The sequence below is a fragment of the Oryctolagus cuniculus genome, chromosome 4 (genome assembly GCF_051225735.1).
Source record: "Oryctolagus cuniculus isolate XC-2025 breed Fujian yellow rabbit chromosome 4, ASM5122573v1, whole genome shotgun sequence".
Lineage (NCBI taxonomy): Eukaryota > Metazoa > Chordata > Mammalia > Lagomorpha > Leporidae > Oryctolagus > Oryctolagus cuniculus.
In genome coordinates, this window is record NC_142870.1 from 151861411 (window position 1) to 151886310 (window position 24900).

General features: G+C 53.6%; 1 protein-coding gene across 7 annotated transcripts in view; it reads right to left on the reverse strand.

The window, feature by feature from the left end:
* Nucleotides 1-24900, reverse strand: part of RFTN1 (raftlin, lipid raft linker 1) — a 225572-nt gene that overhangs the window by 44659 nt on the left and 156013 nt on the right. For 5 of the 7 annotated variants that reach the window (XM_002716182.6, XM_089332280.1, XM_051818491.3 and 2 more), the window contains 2 exons: nt 14355-14679; nt 8231-8434 (listed from right to left, as the gene is read on the reverse strand). In XM_002716182.6, coding sequence (XP_002716228.1) covers nt 8231-8434; nt 14355-14679 — 529 coding nt within the window. Of the gene's footprint in view, nt 1-8230; nt 8435-10596; nt 10755-10874; nt 11042-14354; nt 14680-24900 lie in introns of those variants that run through there. The other 2 variants (XM_089332278.1, XM_089332282.1) reach the window with 2 other exon arrangements.

Sequence of the window (24900 nt, forward strand, 5' to 3'; positions counted from 1 at the left end):
CCTTCAGCTGGGGTCCTGGATGAGTGGGGACTACAAGCTCCTCACTTGCCAGCCTCTGGGTCATGCCCCAGGGCTCAAGCTGGTCGGATGGGCTCAGACACCCGCCACCCGCTGTGGGACGAAGCCTCCCCAAGGCCTGGCCTGGGCACACTCGTGACCAGAAGACCCTCCGTGACTCCTTCAGGGTTTGACCAACATGGCACTCAATTGCTCAAGGCGTCTGCAGAAACAGCTCTGTGTCTGCAGGTTCTGTATCCGACCCGGGACCGCAAACACACACACACACACACACTTCACCTGTGCTGAACATGTTCAGACTTCCTTCCTTGTCACTACTACATAAATAACACACGTGCTGGCATAGCTTTATGCTGTATTAGGTATTATAACTCATCTAGAGACGGCTTAAAGTCTCTGCAGGGGGCTCCGTAGGTTATGTGCAAATACAGCTCCATTTCGCTTAAGGAACCGGCGCATCTGAGTACCTGAAGATTTGGGTGCTCAAGGTGGAGGGGGGAGGGTCCAGAACCCAACTCCCTCAGACCCCTAGAGAGGACTGCATATCTAGCTTGCAAAGCTTCTACCTACATGCACCTGCCCAAAGCAGCACAAATGGCGTGTGAGTCTGTAGCCCACCGGCACAGGGCAGCAGAGGTGACAGCCAGGAAGGACCTGCATCCCACCCCAGCCCTGTCTCCAGCCCCTGCCTGGCTTCCCCTCCTCCCTCCCAAGTTGCTGGCCCAGCAGGAGGGCTGAGTGACGGCCAGGCGTAGGGCAGCAGGAAGAAGGGACACACGGGGGTCCTCGTTGGTCGTCTGCCTCACTCTGCCTTCCAGCCTCTCGGTGCACTGCTCTGCTAGTCTGAATCTGGAGCGCTGATTCACCTACTTAGCTAACAAGCGAGTGTGGAGCGGCTGTCAAACGTGCTCATCTGTGACAGCAGAAAGCCAATGAACCAGAGAGAGCGGACAGCTGGGCTGTGACAGAGCCACTGGTTTTTGGCCGGCCTCATCCGCTCCAGGTCTCCTTGTCCCCTTCACGGCTCAGCCTCACGGCAATGCGCCCCGAGTTGGGTATAAACAGGTCCATCTCAAAACGAAGGCGTCCAAGTAAAAAGGTTAAACCGCCCTCCCTCTATGGAAAACATTCCATTATCACTGCATTTTTTATTAAAGTAAAGATGCTCCCCTACTGTGCATGAAACGCTATTTGCCCTGGTGCTGTATAAATATTTGATGCTGGTCTTTTGGCAAAAGGCCACCTTAACCTCTTCAGCTTACGATTTACAAGAAGGATTGGGAAAGGGAGATTGGCCGTATTCTATCCAGAGTGAAGTCCAAGGGGGCACCTGTTCTTTCTCCCGAAGCTGCAAAGCTTCCAGATACCTTGCACGCAGCTCTGCTTCGGGCCCAGTCCCCGGGGGCTGCTCTCTGCCGAGGTTGGCCCGCAAGGCTCAAGCACGACAAATGGTCGGTGCATTTGGTCTGTTTTTGTAGGATTAAAAACAGTGCTGCTTCTCTTCTGAATCAGCGGCTCTGGACTAAATCATCCACACAGGGCGAGCATCACAGATCCCCTGGGCACTCTGGGGGCCCCTCCTCCCCGCCAGAGGCTGCCTGGTGCTCCAGCTGGGTTCCACAATGGTGCTGGCCACGTGCTCAGCCATAATTCTATGTCGCGGTCGCACCGACATGAGACCCCACGGCACATGGGGTTCAACCAGCCCTGGGCAATGGGGCCATGTTGTCTCCATCACACCGCAGCTACTCTGCGGTGTGCCCATCTGACAATTCAAGTGTGGGCAAGGCTGGGCTCCAGGCCATGCCTGCCTTCTGAAGTGTAGAATCATCTAGAAAAGATTATCCAGCTTCAGTTTTGAGTCAGGGTCAGCCTGCAAGTGCCGGTGTCATTTAACTGACCAGATGGGGAAGAAGCCCTCGGATGTGGGGTCAGCAGGACGCAAGGCAACCACTCTGCCCACGGTTTCTTCTCCAAGCCTCCCCGAGTTCCCCATGAGTCATCGCTCTCTTTTAGTGTGTGAGAAAATAGATATACAAGTTGTGTTCATTAAAAATGCAAGGGCCAAACTTAGACCTGAAACGTGCTTTGATTCCAGGCCTTTGCATGCTCTCTGAGCTGCTGTGACAGCTACCTGCTGTCCCAGGAATTGGTGAGACAGTCTGCTTCTCCCGGCACAGCTGGTGCTCGGCCAACTGTGCCACACTCCTTCCACCCTGGTGTTAGGGGAGAGGCGGCAGTGGGGTCACAGGAGCACGGCCTTAGGGCTCTGGCTGGGGCCCAATTTGTGCAGAGATCATGGGATAAAAAAAAAAAGAAGGAATAAAGAAAGGTAAGCTTGTCGGTAAGTTGCCTTCACTGACAACACAACATGGGAGCCACACAGCAAGGAGACAAAAGGGTTTGCAATCACCCCTGAAAACATGGATGAAGCTCACAACAGAGAGTATGAGAGGAGCCCAGGACAGGGCGTGCACGCTCCGTGCATATAAAGCTCAAAACCATCAATGCGATTCAAGTCAGGGCGGTGGTGACCCAAGGGAGAGGCATAAGGGGGCTCTGTGTCCTGACCTCAGTGCCCACCTTGTGCACATCCACCCAGCCGTCCCCATGATTGGGGCAAATTTCTACAGGTGCTCAACTGCAATGGGGAAGTTACTCAAACATATGTGATGCATGGAACAGCGAATGCCTTTAATGGCACACGGCATAACCTACCCCTCCGTTACTAAAGGGCTTCTTTGTTTGTTTCTTAAAGATTTATTTATTTATTTGAAAGGCAGATTGGAGACAGAGAGAGCTTCCACCCACTTGTGTACTCCCCGAATGGCCACAATGGCCAGGACTAGGCCAGGAGCCTGGAACCTCATCCAGGTCTCCCACACAGGTGTGGGGTCCCAAGCACTTGGGCCATCTTCCATGGCTTTCCCAGGGACACTAGCGGGGAACTGGGCTGAACGTGCAGCAGCCGGGACTCAACCTGGCGTTCATACGGGATGCCAGCTGGCCTGGAAGAGGGGCAACCGGGACAGAATCCAGTGCCCCGACCGGGACTAGAACCCGGTGTGCCAGCGCCGCAGGCAGAGGATTAGCCTATTGAGCCACGGCGCCGGCCAAGGCAGACCACCTTCTAAAGAGGGCCAGGAATGAGAACGGCCTGGGCACCGCCTGAGCCCCGTGTGCTGCAACACGCAGAAGGCGCCACGCCCTGGCGTGCACTCAGTCACACACGCGTGGTCTAGCAAGGCTTACAAAGAGCTTGCAACACGCAGATAGCGGATGTTACAGAGATGAGAGAAGGCTCCATGCGGCACAGCCCAACAAACCATGGCGCAGACCCTTTGCCTTGAGTGAGTGAGGGCACGTGGCTGGCCTGGATTCCAGCTTGGACAGGCAGCTGCAAGGACGTTTCCGAAACAGGGTAGGAGAGGGCAGGACCCGGGAAGGGGTTGGGGTGGAGGGGCAGAGGTCTGGGCCAGGGCCAGGGGCATATGGAGTGAGAGCAGAGCGAATGGGAACAAGGCGAGAGTGAGGGCAAAACAAGGGGAGAGCAGGCCCGCAGGGACGCAGGCAGGGCACGGAGAGATGGGGGCAGCCACAGCTTTGAACCCACCGACCCGGAAGCCCCTGATGAGATACCTGCCTCCCAGCAGGGTCCTCAGATGGGGGGCCCCAGCTCCCCAACTCCTCGTACCAACAGCCGGCTCAGCAGCCCCGCACACGCATGTTCTGGCCTTGGTAGCTCTGGTCGGAGCCCCGGAGTGCCTGTCTGCTCCGCTGTGTGGCCTCGGGACTTGCTCTGCTTCCAGCAAGTCCTGCCACCTCCCGGGGGGTGGCCCCAGGGCCACCAAGGTCCTGCTAGAGATCACAACTACCCCAACAGGGCCACCGTCTCCCTCGCCTCTCTTCCCACCTGCCTTCTTCCTAGCAGGTAACCTTGACAACAACACAAGGGCCCGGAGCCTCCCTTTGCACAAGGGTGCCTGCTTCCCTGGGGAGAAGGAGCACTCAAGTCTAGGTGAGGAGGAGCCCCTTACCTTCGCATGCACCTCACAGGCCCGGCCCCAGGGCAGAGCCCTCCCCAGTGCCAGCCACCTGCTGCCATGAAGGCACAGTGACAGAGACGCAGGGAGGGAGCCTCTGGGGCACCTCCAGTGGGAGCCCGAACTTGAGGACCCTCTGGGTCTTTGCGTGTTCTGGGAGAAAAAGGTTTCAAAACAGAAGCTGGAGTCTTCCCTGGGTAACTGGGACTGAAACACCACCTTGCTCACGGGGACAAGTCCTCCTGAGCTGCAGGGGTGTGTGGAGAAGATGCGCAGAGACCCAGGGCTGGCCCCTTCCCGGATGCCAGACAGCTCGGAGACCTGCCTCCAGCTCGGCCAGGCCCACCTGTAAGCACACCGGTGGTGCGGGTTCCTTTCACGATCACGTAGCTTACCTTTAAAAAAACAAACTCAGGACAAAGCACGTATTCTATATACACATCTTTCATCCCTGGCCGAGGGAAAGCACTGGCATTTTCAGGGCAGAAGCACCCCCAAGCCACTGAGCGTTCCAATCAGAGCAGGGAGGATGCTTGGCGCAGCGGGTTAAACCACTGTTTCAGCTGCCTGCATCCCATAATACAATACTTAGGTTCCAGGCCCGGCTCTGTTCTCCACTGCAGCTCCCTGCTAGTGCACATGGTGGGAGGCAGAAGATAGTGGCTCAGGTCCTTGGGGCCCTGGATCCATGTGGGAGACCCAGATGGAGTTCTGGGCTCCTGGCTTAGCCTGGCTGTTGTGGGCATTTGGGAAGTGAACCATAGGATGGGTGATATCTCTCTCTCTCTCCCTCCCTCCCTCCCTCCCTCCCTCCCTCCCTCTCTTTCTGCCTTTCAAATAAAATACATAAAAATTTGAGAATGAAATAAGAGCAGAGTGGGTTTCAATGGCTTCTGTTTTGAGAATGCTATAGCCCTCCCTGAGACAGACACGCAGTCGCTGGCAGAACACGAGGCACAGTCAGGGCGCGGAGTCACTGGCCAGGGGAGATTTCACGTGCTGTCTTCAGGCCTGGATTTAATGCAGTTAAGTCAAGGGAGGGGCTCACAGCACCCCAAACCCTCCAGTCAAACCCGAAGAAGCAACAGGTAAGTGACCCAAGGCTTTGGACTCCAGGTTAGATGGTGGGTGAGGAGCTGAGAGGAGGGTGCAGTTAACTCAGCCTTGACTGCGAAAACCATACAGTCAGAAAGAAAGAAATGGCCTTGGAACCCTCAAGGTGTTCTCTCTTGGGGCCGAAGAGACAATTTCCTGTTTAATGCCCCAATTCTCCCAAGAGTGGGAAGGGGATTCTACCAGGGGGCACCTGCATAGCTGCTACTTTGCTTCTTGAAGACGTTAGTTTAGGGGCAGGCGTTTGGTGCCACAGTTAAAAATATGGCCCTCGGGCTGTCCACATCCCCCACTGCAGTGCCCTGGTTCAAGTCCCAGCTCCGCTCCCTTCTCCAGCTTCCAGGAGGCACCAGCTGACGCTCAAGCAGCTGGGCCCTTGCCACCTGCACGGGAGACCCAGACTGCACCCCCAGCTCCTGCACTCAGCTTTGCCCAGTCCCTGCCACTGCAGACATCTGGGGGGGCAAACCAGTGGATAGGGCTTCACGCGCTCTCTCTCTTAAATAAACACATAAAAACAATGTTAGAAAATGTTAGTATTATCAGCCCCTACATATCCAAAAGTTACACATCCACACATTCAACCAAACTTGGAACTGAAAAACTTAAAAAAAAAAAAAAAATCCAGAAAGTTCCAAAAACTGTGTACTCAGACTTATAACGGTTGCGATTGTACTGACCATGAGGCTTCCTGTTCATTGTCATTGTTCCCTAAACAAAGCAGTAAAGCAACTATGAACATAACAGTTACTTTGTGTTAGGTATTACCGGTGACCTAGAGATGAATGAGAGTATACGTGAGGCTATGCACAGGTGACTTATGCCATTGTACACGAGGCCTGGAGCATGCTGCGAGGGTCCTGGGACCAACTCCGGTCTGCACCAAGAGAAGACCGAGCACCACACAACTAACCACCTGCATAGCTGACCATCTACACGAGGGGACCACAGCTGCCCAGGGGAAGACACAAAACTACGCACAGCCACACCTTCTGTGGGCACCAGGAGGGGGTACAAGCAGTTACTTCTGCCCCAACCCAAGGAGGGCGATGGGGCATCCCTGCACAAGGAAGAGAGGCAAAGGGGCCCGCTGGCTTCTGTGAACATCTCTGAACCAGAGCTGTCAACACCCCCAGCCTCCCAAACAGGCACTGCTACCAGAGCTGGAAGGTGCCTCTCACAACACACCGTGATAGCTCCTGGCTGCAGAGACCTTGGCGGGCACCTGCGAGGTTTCCTTGTGGGTAAGGGGGCTACTGGCCCTGACTGAACAGAGGTGGTGCCTCCTTAGCTGTATTAATGAAAGGCACACCACAGATCAGCACTGTCCCACACACTAGCCGCACGCTAGGAGTCTTCAAGAAGCTCACAGAAAACACGCAGCATGAGAAAACTATGCAACTACACGTGGGTTTCCACACTTTTTGGCCCCAAAGACCTTATCATTTAATTCCATTTTTCTAAAAACTTCTTTGTAAGTATCCTCATATAATTATTTAAATTTAGTTGGCTGGGAATTAACTGAACTTTAAAATCAGTTCCACATGTCAAGTGCTCAGTAGCCAGGGATGGTGAGTGGTTGCCCTACTGGACAGTTCCAATATGGAACATTAGCATCAGAACAGAAAGTCCTGTGGAGTGGACGCTGGCTGTGCATGTGTCCTTAATGAGCCACTTGCCTTTTCTCACATCCTACACCCACTGGACACGTGGTTATGATCTCTGCTCTGCATACGTGAACAGTGGGTATCAGTATTTAGATATTAGCAAGGGTCTGGCCTCGGAAATCAAGACCTGTCCGTGCTGTGTCACGTTCCAAGGCCTGGGATGACTAAAGGCACGTACATTCACAATAGCTAAGACTGATGTCTCTGCGTCTCTATTCTAAGGACACCTGCTGGCATTTCAAGGATTGCAAATAACGTACAACACAAACCTCACTCCGGACTCTGCTAATTCTTAAGAGAAAACTGCTTAACAACAACGCACAGATCTGCCAGTGCCCCCTGCCAGGTTCTGCCAGGGCCTCTGGGTACCATAATCTGGCGTTACGTTGCACTGACTCAGGACCTGCACGTGCTGTCACGTGGGCCCCTTTCCCCAAAGTGCCTCTCACTTCTGACGCACCCTCGCGACTCAAGCTGCCTCCGTGTTAACCCGAAACCCGTTACTGGTTTGACGCATCCTTCTCACTGCGGGCAGGCTTTCTTTCTGCCTTCAGAAGGCTGACGTCAACAGTGCTACCCCTGTGCAGCCAGCGAACCCCCAGAGATGACCCATTACTGTGGCAGAGGGTCGGGGAGAGATGCCAGAGACCCCGGGACTATGTGCTGGAGCTCAGGGAAGCCAGGCTGTTTCATTTCCTTCTGTGCCATCGCCTCGAGGGTGCTGCCTGCTGGGGCTTCACACCGCAACGGTGCCTCCAAACTAGTCCCACTTCGGCAGTGGCCTCACCCCAGGGAGTGATGAACAAACCTGGGAATGGAACAGCCTTTAAGATTCACGGAGACTGAGGCTGCCACTGATAACACGGTCACTCGCCTTTCTCTGTCATTTCAGAAGATCCCTGGCTAATCTTTGGGTTCTGGACTTTATGGAAAGTTCTGGAAAGATGTGCTCATTAGAAGTCAAATGCCTGGGAGCCAGCGCTGTGGTGTAAGAAGTAAAGACGCCACCGGAGACACCGACATCCCTTATGGGCACAGTTTGAATCCCAGCTTCTCCGCTTCCCATCCAGCTCTCTGCTACGGCCTGGGAAAGCTGCAGAAGATGGCCCAAATACTTGGGCCCCTGCACCTATGTGGGAGACCAGAAGCAGCTCCTGGTTCCTGGCTTCGGCCTGGCCTAGCCCTGGCCATTGTGGCTATTTGGTGAGAGAAACCAGAAGATGGAAGATTCTCTCTCTCTCTCTCTCTGCCTCTCCCTCTCTGTAACTCTTTGAAATAAATTAATTACTTAAATATTTCAAAAAAGAATCAGCAGCAGTAGATGTCAAATGGATGTGCACTGGCCGCAACGCTGTTCCATGAGGGCTGTCCAGGGGCTGTCAATCATACCGGTCCCGGCTCCCAGGTAGAACACGGCGTTCACCAGCGCGCCCCCCTTCCGGAAGTGGCTGCTCATGTGCTCCAACCAGTTGGCGTCCAAGCTGCTCACGGTCTGGCCGTTCCTGGAGACGCGCAGAGGGATGGTGATGGGGTAGTACTGCCGGCACGGCCGATGGCTCTGGGGTTTGTTGAAAAGGGCGAAGATCTCCATCCCTGTTGGGGTTTGGAAAAGGGGACAGAGAAGGGTCAAGCACCCAGCAAAGGCTACCCTGGAGCCCCCAGGACAGGCGATCCAAGGCGACGTCTCCGCAAGGCAGCCCGGGGCCAAATACCACATCCCCACTCCTCAGAGGGAGCCAAGGTGGCCGCCCTCAGTGACAGGGACCTCAGAGGGTGACCTTCAGATGGGGGAGGGGGGCACAGCCTCTGATACCGGACCACCATTCATTTGAACACAGACACTTCTAGAAATGCATGCAAAGATGTGTCTTGGACAGCAAAGCAAGCCTATCTGGACAGGACTTGGTCTTTAAAAAAAAGGCACTGTGCCCAGCATGGGCAAACAAAAGCACTACTGATTCCAGGAACCTCGCACACTCCTGAGCGCACTATTTATAAACAGCAGTGGTGCTTCCTGGGGCTGAACCCAGAACACTTCATCAAGTGCATCAAAAATACATCGTTGGTATGTAAAAATAAATATGTTCCCGTCAGCAAGGGTTCTGCCTGGAGTGGCACCCGGGCTCCGTCAGCCAGGCAGGCGCTGGGGCTGAGGGAGGCTCCGGCTCGCCCGTCCCTTCGCTGACAGCTCAACTCGTCAGGAATCCGTCATGGCTACAGCCAGCAGCCGCCTCGCACCCGCGGTATGCACTTAGGTGCTGCCGGCAGGAGTTAGCAGGTGCAGCCCGCGGGAGCGAACGCCTGGAATGCTGATCTGAGTCTGCAGGTCTATTTTTGGGTAACTCAGTGAGTCAAGCCATCAGCGTTGACCCAGCTTAAAAAGCTTTGCTCGCATAAGCTGGTCAGGGATGTGCTCTGGCTTCCAAAAATACCTTTTTGGAATGGTTAAGAAAATCGCCACCTTCTTTCAAAGAAGTCATCAGCAAAGGTGGACATTAGCAAGGAGGACAAAGCCCACGGGTGCTCCTTGCGTGAGACGCCTGGACCCCCGACCTGGAGGCCATTTCCCAACTCGTAGTGTTTCACAATGTCTGTGGCATCCAAACACTAGCTTCAAACTGACTCATTTTCCTTTATGCAAATAAACGCCACTTCAGAAGGAACCTTCGCTGCGTGACATAAAGGCAAACCACTAGCCTTGGCCGTGAGCAGGGGGTGATGGGAGGCACACTGACGCTAATGCAGTCATCCAGGTAACCCCTGCATCTGTCTCACCCAGCTCCCTGCCTTCTCCCAGGGGGCACAGGAAGCCTCCTCACAGCCCCATCGGGGCTAGCGTCAGCCAAGACTCCAATCCCCGCGGCTCAGTGCTGAGCCACAGCTGAGAAAGCAGGGGGGCCGCCACAAGCTGCCCCTGCACTGGGACAGGTGCCCATCTGCAGGCGGGGCCACGGGGATGCTCAACACAGCACCAGCCTGGGCTTCGGCGCCACCCAAATGACCATTCTCCGTCTACCTGCTAAACTCAACAAGCCAGCCCCACCCAGGACACCCTTACACGTGAGACAGGAGACCTGGGGCACAGAGCTGGAAGCCACTAGGCTCTTATGTGACTGAATATACCCCTTAGGAATGGAGGGACAGAGGGGACAGTTTGCAAGGTTTGAAGCCACGGGTTGGGATGCTGGGGTGTTTTCAAGTGCTCAGGGCCAAGTGTTCAAAGAAAAGCGGCAGCTACTGAGGACAAGAGACCAAACGGTGCGTCAGCGAGTCCCTGGCTACGCTGGTATCTCTTCAAAGCAGACCCTGTCACCTTGTCTTCCTAAGTCACTTATTAGGGAAGTAAATCCCAGGAGACACAGGGAGAGAGGCTACTAACGAGCAGTGCCTTTGTTATATCATGGGGGCGACTGGAGCTCATGCAACCCAGAGACACCACAGCCCACGCCCGTGCCAGCCAGGCACTGGCAAGGCAGCCAGAGCTCAGGCGCTGGAGGTCCCCACAGAGGCGCTGGCTCCCCAGGGCAGGTGGCACAGAGAGGCTAAGGGAGCCGCTGGCTCAGCCAGAGCTGTCCACCAGCACCTGCCACTCTAAGGCTGCTGCCAACAAGAACCGAAAGGCAAGGGCACCATAGCCTTTTCGAGGAAGAAGCTGAGTGGGGAATTTGGAAGTGGCCAAACGCTCACAACACATGGTGACACGTGACCACACACAAGGATCCCCACTCACAGGGCAACACCCAAACACAACTCACCCAAGTGCGGCCTGAAACCAAAAAAGCAGAAGACGAGAAGGAGAAGTGTGAGCGCTGGGGGATGGGAACTGAGCCAGGGCCAGGGGCAGGCGGAGGAAGACAGAGGCGGGCAGACAAGGTGCAGGGCGCAAACAGCCACCCAGCTTTCCCGTCCCGATCCTCCCCAGGGGGCGGGACTGAAGCCAGAGACAGAAATAAATTTTCCAGGAAGGAAAAGGAAGTGATGTTGGAACGAAGCGCCTCCTGAGCATTAGTGGCCATGAAATATTGGGAGCAACCTGACTTCGGATGCATAATCCTTCTTCGTCAACCCCTGTCCCGCTGTCCCCTCGGCCACGGTCCCGGCTCTGCTCACACGGAAACCAGCCGCAAGACACTGTCCCAATACAATGTCCTCCGACGTTTCGATACTCCAGTCCTCCGACACACACGCAGGCACGGAGGGCTCCAAAAAGCAGCCCAGAGTTTGTTTAAATTTCTCTGCTGCTCTGTGACACTGCCATGACCTCGCTGGAGGATTTTTCCAGACATGGGACGGAATGTCCCAAAGGAAGGCATTGTTCCCCAGAAGGTTCCGAGAGCGGCCGAGGACGGCCCTGGCAGCGCACCCAAGGCCCAGGGGCACAGGCTTCTTGCCCAGAGAGCTTGGCCTCTCGGTTCAGGCATCTCCAGCCCACCTGGGATGAGCCTGACTTCCACGCCTGGCCCTGGCAAGGGGGTTGGTTGGGTCCCAGAGCCTGGAGAAAAGCCAGAGTCAGCCAAGCACACGGGGGAGTCAGCCTGGGGCTGGGCGGGGCTGCGGCCGGCTCAGGTCACTACTGGGAGTGTAGACAGAAGTCTGCGTTGGGAAGAGAGGGCAGAAAAGGTTCGGGCTTCTCATCTGGGGGAAGCTGCGTCAGGCTGCTCCCAGGCATGGGGACTGGCAGCACGGCACCCCGGGCCCATGCGAGGCCAGTGTGCCAGGGCAGTGGGGAAAGGGACCCACTTGTGTGGATGACAGCAGCCTGGGCCCGAGTCCCAGAGCAACCAGGGCCCCTCCCGGGATCCTCCACCCTCTGTGGGATAGGCAGCACCATCCTATGTGTTAAATAGATCCCCAGAAATCACAAGGCAGCACACAGCAGGGCCAACAGGCTTTCCAACCGCCAAGCCCTGGGCTCTTTCTGGACTCGCCCAAGAGGCTGATGTCACAGGACACACAGAAAGCAGGGTGGCCATAGCAAAGAGCTCCATATTTGCATCCATGGATGCTGTGAAAGGCCCACAGGCTGGCGGCAGGCGGCAGGCGGCAGGTCTGGGAGGCCTGGGGAGGGGAGGACCTAGGGCAGGAGGCATCCGTCATGAGAGTCCCCAAGCCTTAGGCCTCCACCCCAAGTTGCCTGCTGAGGTCAACCGACTGAAACCCCCCCAAGACAAGAACCAGTGGGGAGGGCCGGCTTGGGTTCTGCCTGGTGTTTCCAAGCATTCGGTTGCAGGCAAGGAAGGGCAGTGCTTGGAAGGCCTTTTAATGATTATTGGTGACACTTAGAATGTTCTGGAACTCAGCTGGCCACCTCGTTTCTCTGTCGGAAGCTGCAGAATTCAGATGTAGGGGCTGCCCCTGCAGAGTAGCTCAGGTGCTGGCTGCACAGCAGGGCCCGCAAAGCCACACGAAATTCCCCTGGAGCAGGAGATAAGAGTCCCAGGGCAGGCAGAGGGACACGAGGTGGGCAGGGAGGACATCAGCACCCGGCGCCCATGGGACGGCGAGGGGCCCTCTGCTCTGGCTCCAGATGAGGCTCCCCGGGACACAACCCCCATGGAGGGAATGGATTAGCCACAGAGAAGCGGGGAAGGAAGGAGGCTGCCCCTGGTGGTCTCATAACCGCCTTGCTGTGGCTGCACATTTGAATCCACCTGGCAGAGAGGATGGACAGCACCGCACCCCCCTAGGGAGCCCGAGGCGGGCCAGCCGGGAGCAGGCCTTGCGTGCGTGTTTTGGGGGTGATGGTGAGTGGACTTCCCAGGGAAGGAAATGATAAGACTCCCCAGGAAAAAGATTAGGAGGAGCGAGGCCAAGGTCAGGTGAAGGCCATGACCGAGGAGAACAGGGTGCCTGGGTGCCCGGGGCCCATCCCCCTGTGAGGGTGCGGAAGGGGATTCTCCTTTATCTGTGCTGTTCTGGGCATCAGGACAGAGCACCCCTCACAAGCTGCCGTGAGGAGACCCCGAGACGACCCTGGGGAAGGAGTCAGCCCAGGCCCCTCGGGGTGGGGGCGGGGAGGGGGACAGGAAACCCACATCGTGTCTGGCATCTCTGTCCCCGCTGAGCCTGCACGCCCCCTTGGCAAGCACTCATCACCTGACGGGCAGCACACAGACCTGGACTCTGCTGCAGGAAGGGGGCGGGGGGGGGGGCGGATAGCTGCTGCCTCGCGTCAGAGAATCCTGGGGCAAACTCACTGCAGATGGGGGCGGCTGTGAGCCAGCCTGGGAGGAGAAGGTGACGGTGACCACGCCACCACGGACACTGCTCCACCACTGGGCTCTCTGCTCTTGAAACACAGCCACGACCCCTTCCTCTCCACAGGGCCTGGCCATTGTCACGAGCAGGGACCCGAGGAGACACACAAGGCCAGGGCTCTGGGAGCTGGGGGGTCTGTGTGTGCCCCAGGAGGCAAAGACTGCCAGGGCGGCAGCAGGTCCTAGGACAAGGCTCCCTGGGCGCAGCAGAAGTCTAAAAGGCCTCAGAGACCGTGGCGCTGGCTCTCTCCTTTCTCAAGCTTAGGGTTCACGAAAGGCAGGGGTCGGCACTGGAGCCCTGGCCCCATAAAACAAGCAGTCACACGTCTGAGTCAACAGTGCTGGGTGCTCTCAACACGCAGCCTTTCAATAAGAAACTGCCGTTCTATGCCGATTGTAAGGGTGCGAAGTTGAGGCACAGACGGGGAGCTGGTGGCAGGCTGGGAGACACCGTCTCGAGCTCTGTGCTCCCTTGCCTTTCCATCCAGCCCAGCCTAGGTGTCTGGATGAGACCTGGACAGGCCTCCAACAGAGCGAAACATCACACGAGGAAAGAAGTGTGCTTCCCATGCCTAGGACGGGCCCAGGCCTCGCCTGGTCAAACTCTGGTCCTAACTCACCCCAGAAGGCAGGCAGCCACAGTCTGTCCCTCTCTAAATCAACTTTGCAAAGAAGAAAGAATCGCCCCGTATCTTCTCCCGAAGACATACAGAGGTGGCAAAAGAAATCATCGCAGCTTTCCACACTCAGAGTATAAACTGCTCCTTATTGTGTGCAGGGGGCTAATTAATTCCAAGAATTTGCACACAGCTAATAATGATAATGGAGGTGACCACTGTGGCACCTGTGTGGGACACCCAAGTCCCTATCACAGCGCCTGGCTCAAGTCCTGGCTCCACTTCAGGCTACTGCACACTCCGGGAGGCAGCAGGTGGTGGCTCAAGGACTTGGGGCCCTGCCACCTCCGTGGGACACATGGATTGAGTTCTGGGCTCTGGTTTTGGCCTGGCCGAGCCTTGGCTGCTGTGGGCGTTTGGGGAATAAAGCAGCAGATAACAACACTCTCACTGTTTCTCTGCCTTTTGAATGAAATGAAAAGCAACAAATCGAAGTTTTAAAAATTAAAAAAAAAAATGAAAAGAAACACTGGCTCTTCCCACTGCTGCTGCTGTGTCATTTTGGAATCCCCAGGCTAACGCTCAGGCACTGATGGCTGTCACGATGTGCAGGGGTCCTCCCGGTGCCGACATACTTACTCCCCGGGGCTGGTTCCGCAGGCACCTCTGACAGGTCATCGTCTGGTGCATCCCGGGCCTGGTTCACTCCCTCCGCTGGGGAGAGCTGCTCGGCTGGGCCTCCGCCAGGCTCCAGGCTCTGCTCCTTCCCCACGGGAGCCCCCGGGCTCTCCTGCTCCAAGGACGTGGGAGTCCCACGTGCGCTCTTGGCATCTCCAGCACCTGCAGAGCTATGGGCGGTGGGCGCGGTGGGCACGGTGGGGCTCCCGCCTGCAGGGCTCGGAGAGGAGTGGTACTGAGGTATAACGCCGACGAACTTCAGGCCCTGGCTGGCGGCCTCCTGTACCTGCAAGCGAACGAAAGGAGGATGAGGTGGGCTCCGCCAGGCGCACGTTGGTCGTGCATGCACCTCGCTGAGGTCCAGCGTGAACGCGCACAATGTCCGGCTGGAGGAGCCCAACGCGTGTGCTCGAGGCAGCCCCTGCACGCTGCCCCTGATGGGGACCGAAAGCCTCGGGAAAGTCTCGGGATTTCCCGCCACTGTGCTGTCTTGAGGGCAAAGCAAAGCACTTGGCTATGAGGGGCTGGGACCACCTCTCACTGAAGCAGGGAATTAGCCCCTAATGGTGTGTGTGTGTTTTTTTTTTTAAATGAGCATAGCCAAAGGTTCTATTTGAAATAGACTTTGAAAGAGGAAGTTCATTTTTGGCAGTGTTGATTTATTTATTTCTCTTCTTATGACTCCCCCGCGTCCTGTCCCCCAGGGTACCACCTAAATACAGTATACCTAGAGAACCATATACTAACTGGCAGGTGGCATTTCACAACCCACAGGGCTTCCTTTTTAGACGGGAGTTTTTGGCACAGCGGGCAGAGGTGGGGAAACACAGCCACCACACATCCACGTAGGTCCACGGACAGGTGCATGTCTACTCACATGCTCATGGCTGGTTCAATTTCCTCTTCAAAAGTCAAAAAAAAAAGCTACTGAGAGTCATCCTTTCCACTCTGAAAATTCATTTTTTACCCATTAATCTGATGCCAGCTATTTTAGAAATTATTTTTGGAATGCTTCCAGAAGACAGCTAACGTAAGTTCTCGAAGAAAAGAATGGGAGTGAATGTTTGGGACAGCCCGGGAGATCCCATACTGGAGTTCCTGGGTTCGAGTCCCCGCTCCACTTCTGACTATAATTTCCTGCTAATGCGCACCCTGGCAGGCAGCGGAGGACGGCTCAAGGAGGCGAATTCCTGGCCCCCACATGATAGATACAGACAGGACTCCTAGCTCCTGGCTTTGGCCTGGCCCAGCCCTGGCTATCGCAGGCATTTGGGGAGTGCATCGGTACACAGCACATCTCTCTCTCTCTCTTCTCCTTCCCTCCCTCTATCCTGCTCTGCATAAATAAATAAAACTTTTAAAAAGAAAAAGAGTAGGGAGATCATTACACCAAAAACCTTAGGTGAAGGGGAGCAACTCTACATAAACTGTAGTTGCAAGTTTCCTGGTAACATAAGCAACAGGAGAAAGCCAGTGGATCTTGCAGTCTTCAAATGGGATGAGGCAGCAGCCTTGCCCTGGCTCCTGCTGCTTCTACCCGACCACGGAGGAAACAGGTCTGACTAGCAGCCAATTATTGTACACGGGTTCTAAAAGTCATTCCACTGACGTGAAATCATTAACGCTCGTATTACAGTGTTATAGTAAAAGCTCAAGACTCTAACCTTTACAGACTCAGTGTTATGACTTTGGGGATGGAGTCCCAGGTTAATCTAGGCACACAGACCATGCATGGGGACATTCACCAAAAGGAAACCAGCACCGTAAACCGAGGAGTGCAAGTACGAGGGATTCTCGCTACTTGTGTGTGATTTTTCAATGTTCATCTAATGAATATTCATATCATCTTTGGAAATGAAGAAAAGTAAGTATCTGAAGAATTGCTTTGGGGCTGGATTTGTGGCCATAGCAGGTAAAGCCCCCACCAGGAACGCCAGCGTCCCATATGGGGTCCTTGTGCTGGTTGTTCCACTTCAGATCCAGCTCCCAGCTAATGACCCGGGAAAAGCAGTGGAAGAAGGCCCAAGTGCATGGACTCCTGCTACCCACGTTGCAGACCCAGAAGAAGCTCCTGGCTCCTGGCTTCAGCCTGGCCCAGCACCAGCCATTATGGCCATCTGGGGAGTGAACTAGTGGATGGAAGTGGTCTCTCCTCTCCCTCTCGAGAGTTCCCTCCATAACTCTGATTTTCAAATAAATAATTCTTTAAAAGAATGGTGTATAATAGAGGGTAATGAATGCAGCCATGGATTTAAAGGTGTTACAAAAGTGATATGACCAAAGTGATTATTGTGGTTTGAATGGGAGTTCAAAGAAGTCTCTATTGGAAGGTCAGAGCTGTCCCAAACGAAAGGGTGTAACACAACAGGGAGAGGTAGGGAGTGTGGCAGAACCCAAGTGTGCACACCTCACAGTAATGCATTAAAAGCCGATTCTTTTTTCAAAAAACTGTGCTGAATAAAACGCATTCAGTGACCAAATCTGCCAGAGGTGATGAAGGGTGAATAGGACTTCACCAGCTATGTGAAGGCAAGGGAGAAGGGCAATCACGTAAAGGAAGGGGGGTTGTCAGGGGTGCACCTTGATGGTGTGTGAGGAAGCTTCTAGAAGTGCCTGCAGAGAGTAAATGTAAACCCAGGAGTGCCCAGAACTAGAGCTCACGGCACTGAAACCCTGTGTCTTGAGACTCCCCTCCCCCTCCCCCAGCAAACGCCCTGCCTTCACCCAGCAGACAAGCAAGTCTCCAGCCTTCCCACCACAGGACGCTGAGGTCAAAGGAGCGTGGGGGACCACAGGCAGAGATTTCTTTGCACGCTCATCTTCTGCCTTACACACCAAGGCAAATTGTGTGCCCAGTACCACGGTACCGCAGAGCTACAAAGCCCTTTTTAAAAGATGCTGAAATTAAATGCTCCCCTATCTCAAGCCTTCCAGGGAACCCACATCCCAAGAAGATGAAGTGTGTTTGTGCACGAATCTTCATCTGCAGCTCTCCTTCCTTGCTGCGGGTGATTCCTGAAAGCAGAATTCATAGGTCAAAGGATATTAACTTTTCAAAGGCTTCGTACAGCCTGCCAAGTTGTTTACGAGAAAGGGCGCGTCGTTGTGTAACCAGAAGACCACATTTAGATTTCATCAAGATCAATATTTGGCTACACTCTGCAGCCCTTGTCTCTCCTGGCTTGCTGTGCATCCTAGCTAGTCTACTTCCTTTTTCCTTTTTTTTTTTTTTTTTTGAAAAGTCATTTGACTGTGTACACATAGCTAAACTGAATCCTGTTTTATGCAACTAAGTTTTTTTAAAGAATTATTTTATTTATTTGAAAGTCAGAGTTACACAGAGAAGCAGACGGAGAGAGGGAGAGAGGGAGAGAGAGAGAGAGACAGAGACAGAGAGAGAGAGAGGTCTTCCATCCCAATTGGCTGCAATGGCCAGAGCTGCGCCAATCCGAAGATAGGAGCCAGGAGCTGCCTCTGGGTCTTCCCATTCGGGTGCAGAGACCCAAGGACTTGGGCCATCTTCTACTGCTTTTCCAGGCCATAACAGAGAGCTGGATCAGAAGTGGAGCAGCCAGGACTTGAATTGGCACCCATACAGGATGCCAGCACTGTAGGCGACAGCTTTACCCGCTACGTCACAGCACCGGCCCTGCAGGGTATTCTTTGTACGACCTAAGATGATGCCTGTGAACTTTCTTTGTAGGAGAGCTGTGCACTGTTCACAGCTGTTCTCAGTGATGACCATTGTTAGGGAAATGTTGCAGGCAGTGCACTTGAACATGTGGAGTCCACACAGCTCCAGACGGTGACCTGACGTGGTGACTGGTTCTTCCGTGTCGGCTCCATCGTGTCCTCATGAGGACCCTGGGGTAGTGTAAGTGCTGGTGAGGGTCTGGAGTGCAGTGGACTTGGTGTGGGGAGACTGGAGAGGGATTCCAGAGGCTCTGGGCGGGGGACTCTGGCAAGATGTGCCAAATGGATACCGGGCATTTGAGGAAACCAAGCGCCGAGGAAGAAGACACTGGTGACTTCCCCTGGAATCTCCCCTGAGACGGATGGTGAATCGGTCAGCTGCACCCGGGACTGCGTAGCTCTGAACCTCCAAGGAAATCCAGACAAGGGGTCCAGATTTGGAAACAGTTAACCTGTGATTAGCACCTAGACCCCTGTGAGCAGAGGTGTAGAGCTTGAGGAGTGCTCGTGGCCAGGGATGAACCCTGATGAATGTACTCTGTGTCTACCACTATGATACACATAAGACTTAATTGCTGGGGCCGGCGCTGTGGCACAGAGGGTTAAAGCCCCAGCCTGCAGTGCCGGCATCCCATATGGGTGCTGGTTCAAGTCCCAGCTGCTCCTAATAAAATAAATGAATCTTTAAAAAATACCCTGCAGGAGAGGAAATAAATTAAGACAATGCCCAAATTTGAGTAGCCCAGTACACCTGTGCCAAGATGTACATTCAGACACCAACCTAAACCAAAATACACCCTCATCTACCTCACCCTCATTTCTGACACCTTTAAGAACCATCCTGCTCCAGATCCTTAAAGGAGCAACAATTACTGGGTTAGGTACCAAAAAGCCAATACAGTCATTTTGATTGATCTAAGACTTCATTCAAATCTCTATAATGCCTAAGAACAAACTCCATGGCAATTATAATCAGAGATCATGTTATCAAGAAGATTTCTAGCTTTTTACTCGTTATATAAAAAGCCTCAACTTGTAAGAAATGGCACCATCTCTGGTTGTCTATTGAAGCAGTCGCTTCCACCAGCATCAATGGTCCGTTACTCTACTTCCGGCTTAGTGTCGTGCTCTAATGATGAGTGTAAGCACAGGCCCGGGCTGTGGACACGCCAGGACACATGTGTGTGCTGCGGACGACACGCTGCAGTCAGGGAGAAGCCAGTTAGACAGAAATGGGACGTGCAGCAGATTCGCTTTAAATGGAAGCCGGGGCCAGCGCCGCGGCTCACTAGGCTAATCCTCCACCTTGCAGTGCCGGCACACCGGGTTCTAGTCCCGGTCGGGGCGCCAGATTCTGTCCCGGTTGCCCCTCTTCCAGTCCGGCTCTCTGCTGTGGCCAGGGAGTGCAGTGGAGGATGGCCCAAGTGCTTGGGCCCTGCACCCCATGGGAGACCAGGAGAAGCACCTGGCTCCTGCCATCGGATCAGCGCGGTGCGCCGGCTGCAGTGCACCGGCCGCGGCGGCCATTGGAGGGTGAACCAACGGCAAAGGAAGACCTTTCTCTCTGTCTCTCTCTCTCACTGCCACTCTGCCTGTCAAAAAAAAAAAAAAAAAAAAAAAAGGAAGCCGGGTGTAATGTGCGAAAAGGAGTCCACTGGCCATGCGGGATGGCATGGGGAAGGATCAGAGAGAGTTCCAAGACCACAGTATCTGGGTCTAATGAGCGAAGCACTGACTAAACTACAGTGCCCAGCTGTTTGGTAAAACACTAGTCCACATGCTGCTGTAAGGGATTCTTAAAAAAATTATTTACTTTTATTTAAGAGGCACAGAGACTGACAGAAACACACACACACGCACACACACACACAGAGAAAGAGAGGCAGAGAGGTCTCCCATCTACTGGTTCACTCTCGCAATGCACATGGGGGCCAACACTGGGCCAGGCAGAAGCTGGGAGCCCAGAACCCAATCCAGGTCTCCCACATGGGTGCGGGAGCCCAACTCCTTGAGCAATCATCTGCTGCCTCCCGGGACGCACATCATCAGGAGGCTGGAACTGGGGGCGGAGCAGGGACCTGAGCTTCCATTTTGATGATGATGTTAACAGAATGTCTATAATTAATGCTGGGAATTAAACTTACTGCCTTTCACACACACACACAAAAAAAAAAACAGAGATATTCCAATATGATGGCCACTAGCCATACCTGGCTATGATGAATATAATAGCATGTATTTTGCAATATAATAAACTCAAAACTTAAGTTCATCAGCAGCATTAGCTGCATCCCAAGGGCCTGGCAGCCACGTGCATGCAGCAACTCCCGGGTGGCACAGCACACATACAGAATATCTTGGCACCACACCAAGTCCTGCTGGGCACTGCTGATAAACCACTATAAAATACTGACTTATGGCAACACAGTGTTCAACAAAGGTTTCAGAAGCATAGGATATGGGGCAGAAACCAACACATACTCACCCACTCACACACACACACACACTCCTCCCACAGACACCCCAGACCGCTGCCCGCTCTGAGCCTCCCCCGTGACCCTGACAGACCCGGGGGTGGGGAGCTTGCAAACACAGGCATGGACTGGGTGTGAAGGACAGGCACACGAGTGCTGCTCCAGGATGCACAGGCGCACGGGATAAACTATTATGGTGAATATTTTATTGTCCACACACAACCCTTCCTAGCCTCTGTCACCTCAACCCCTGTACAGCTTTGTGAAAGGGGAGGCTCAAAAACAACCGGGCCGGCACCACGGCTCACTAGGCTAATCCTCCGCCTTGCGGCGCCAGCACACCGGGTTCTAGTCCCAGTCGGGGCGCCGGATTCTGTCCTGGTTGCCCCTCTTCCAGGCCAGCTCTCTGCTGTGGCCAGGGAGTGCAGTGGAGGATGGCCCAAGTGCTTGGGCTCTGCACCCCATGGGAGACCAGGAGAAGCACCTGGCTCCTGCCATCGGATCAGCGCGGTGCGCTGGCCGCAGCGCGCCAGCCACGCCGGCCATTGGAGGGTGAACCAACGGCAAAAGGAAGACCTTTCTCTCTGTCTCTCTCTCTCTCACTCTCCACTCAGACTGTCAAAAAAACAAAAACAAAAACAAAAAAACCAGGGTTTCAGCTCGCATCTGAAGTTGCCTTTAGTTCTGATGTGTTAACACTTGGCTGCAGGCACGGCAGGTTGTGCCAGGCACTGCTGGGTGCTTAGCTCCGAGGTGGGGCCACAGGGACCAATCACAGCCCTTGCTCCGCTGCTTTCTCCATTAGTGACTAAGAGGCCCCAGAATGAGCCCTGAACAAGGGGTCTCAAGATCTAAAGCCTTGGCCTCGGCTCTGCCACTTGCTAGGTGTGTTACCTGCCAAACCAGGTGATGTACTCAAGTCTCAGTGTCCCCACCTATAAAATGGAGATAGTGATAATCGTTCATTCCTCCACTCCGTGTCTACATATCTGAATACCTGCGATGTGCTGGGCAAACGGACATGGCTGTCCCTGCCCTCACTGTGGCAGGCTTTCAGAAATTATGGCATGGGGCGGTGCTGTGGTGCAGTGGGTTAAAGCCCCAGTCTGCAGCACAGGCATCCCACATGGGCATCGGCACGAGTCCTGGCAGCTCCACTTTTTTTTTTTTTTTTTTTTTTTGACAGGCAGAGTTAGACAGTGAGAGAGAGAGAGAGAGAGAAAGGTCTTCCTTCCATTGGTTCACCCCCCAAATGGCTGCTACGGCCAGCGCACAGCGTCAATCCAAAGCCAGGAGCCAACTGCTTCCCCCTGGTCTCCCATGCGGGTGCAGGGCCCACGGACCTGGGCCATCCTCCACTGCCTTCCCGGGCCACAGCAGAGAGCCGGACTAGAAGAGGAGCAACCGGGACAGAATCCGGAGCTAAGACCAGGACTAGAACCTGGGATGTTGGTGCCGCAGGCAGAGGATTAGCCTCGTGAGCCGCGGCGCCGGCCACAGCTCCACTTCTGATCCAGCTCCATGCTGTGGCCTGGGAAAGCAGTAGAAGACAGACCAAGTCCTTGGGCCCCTGCACCCACGTGAGAGACCTGGAAGAAGCTCCTGGCTCCTGGCTTCTGATAGGCGCAGCTCTGGCCATTGAGGCCATCTGGGGAGTGAACCAGCAGATGGAGCATCTCTCTCCGCCTCTCTGCAACTCTACTGAATTTCAAGTAAATAAATCTTTAAAAAAAATTATGCCATAAGAACTTGGAAACCATAAATGCCCTTGAAAGCACAAGCGTGAGGGTGGGAGTTGAGGTGCAATGGGTTAAACCACCGCTTGGGGCCCCATACATATTTGTCATGGGAAATCCAGATGGAATTTTTGTCACCTGGCTTCATCCTGGCATAGTCCTGACTGTTGTAGGCACTTGAAAAGTAAACTACTGATAGAAAATCTCTTGGGTCAGTGCAGTAGCATAGTGGGATAAGCCTCTGCCTGCAGTGCCAGCATCCCATATGGGTACTGGTTCATGCACTGGCTGCTCCTCTTCTGATCCAGCTCCATGCTATGGCCTGGGAAAGCAGTAGAAGATGGCCCAGGTCCTTGGGTCCCTGCACCCATGTGGGAGACCCAGAAGAAGCTCCTGGCTCCTGGCTTTTGGATCAGCCCAGCTCCAGCCACTGCGGCCACTTGGGGAATAAACCAGTAGATGAAAAATTCATTCTCTCTTTCTCCCTCTATAACTCTGTCTCTCAAATAAATAAATAAATCTTTAAAAAAGAAAATCTTTGATGCACTGCTGAGAAGAATGTATATTCTTTAAGTATAGGATTGAAAGTTTTGTAGATATCTGTTATATCCATTTGGGCTATAGTGTCGATTAAATCTGCTGTTTCCTTGTTGATCTTCTATCCAGTTGATCTATTTCTGAAAGTCCCCCAATACTATTGTATTGCAGTCTAAGTCTCCCTTTAAGTCCCTTAAAGTATCTTTTAAATAAACCGGTGCCCTGTAATTAGGTGCATATACATTTATAATCATTACATCTTCCTGTTGAAGTGATCCCTTAATCATTATATAGTGCCCCTCATTGTCTCTTTTAACAGTTTTTGTGTTAAAGTTTATTGTGTCTGACATTAAGATGGCTACGCCAGCTCTTTTTTGGTTTCTGTTGGCATGGAGTATCATTTTCCAGCCTTTCACTTTCAGTCTCCATGCATCTTTGTTGGAAAGATGTGTTTCTTGTAAGCAGCAAATAGATGGGTTTTGCTCCTTAATCCATTCAGCCAATCTGTGTCTTTTAACTGGACAGTTCAGGCCATTAACGTTCAATGTGACTATTGATAAGTAGTAACTTTGCCCTGCCATTTTCCAAGATATATTTCTAATATATGCTTTGAACTTCCTGTGATCCTTTACTGTGAGATTTTCTTCCTTTACCTTCTTTCATATTGATGACCGTGTTTCTGTGTGTAACACATCTTTAAGCATCTTTTGCAGGGCCGGACGAGTGGCGACAAATTCTTTCAATTTCTGTTTGCTATGAAAGGTCTTTATCTCACCTTCATTCACAAATGAGAGCTTTGCAGGATATAATATAGTGGGCTGGCAGTTTTTTTCTCTTAGTACCTGGGCTATGTCTCGCCATTCCCTTCTAGCCTGCAGGGTTTCTGATGAGAAGTCTGCTGTGAGTCTAATTGGAGATCCTCTGAGAGTAATCTGACATTTCTCTCTTGCACATTTTATAATCTTTTTTTTTTTTTTTTGACAGGCAGAGTGGACAGTGAGAGAGAGAGACAGAGAGAAAGGTCTTCCTTTTGCCGTTGGTTCACCCTCCAATGGCCGGCGTGGCTGGCGCGCTGCGGCCAGCGCACCGCGCTGATCCGATGGCAGGAGCCAGGTGCTTCTCCTGGTCTCCCATGGGGTGCAGAGCCCAAGCACTTGGGCCATCCTCCACTGCACTCCCTGGCCACAGCAGAGAGCTGGCCTGGAAGAGGGGCAACCAGGACAGAATCCGGCGCCCCAACTGGGACTAGAACCCGGTGTGCCGGTGCCGCTAGGTAGAGGATTAGCCTATTGAGTCCCGGTGCCGGCCAATCTTTTCCTTATGTTTCACTGTGGTGAGTTTGATTACAACATGTCGTGGTGAGGATCTCTTTTGGTCATGTTTGTTAGGGGTTCTATGAGCTTCTTGTACTAGGATGTCTCTATCCTTCTCCAAACCCAGGAAGTTTTCTACTAGTATCTCACTAAAAAGGCCTCTTTTTTTTTGACAGGCAGAGTTAGACAGTGAAAGAGAGAGACAGGGAGAAAGGTCTTCCTTTTTTCCGTTGGTTCACCCCCCAAGTGGCTGCTACAGTCAGTGCATTGCGGCTGGCGTGCTGCGCCGATCCAAAGCCAAGAGCCAGGTGCTTCCTCCTGGTCTCCCATGGGGTGCAGGGCCCTAGGTCCTGGGCCATCCTCCACTGCACTCCCGGGCCACAGCAGAGAGCTGGACTGGAAGAAGAGCAACCAGGACAGAATCCAGTGCCCTGACCAGGTGTGCCGACCCAGTGTGCTGGCACCACAGGCAGAGGATTAGCCTAGTGAGCCGTGGCGCCGGCCTAAAAAGGCCTTCTAATCCTTTCTCTCTCTCCATGCCTTCAGGAACTCCTAGAACCTTGGGTTTTTTAATAGTATCCTATAGATTCCCAACAATATTTTTTAGATTTCTAATTTCCTCTTCTTTTCTTTGGTTTGACGGTACACCTTCCTGTGCCCTGTCTTCAAAGTCTGATATTCTCTCTTCTGCTTCACTGATTCTGTTTTTGAGACTCTCTAATGTGTTTGTCATTTGACCTATTGAATTCTTCAT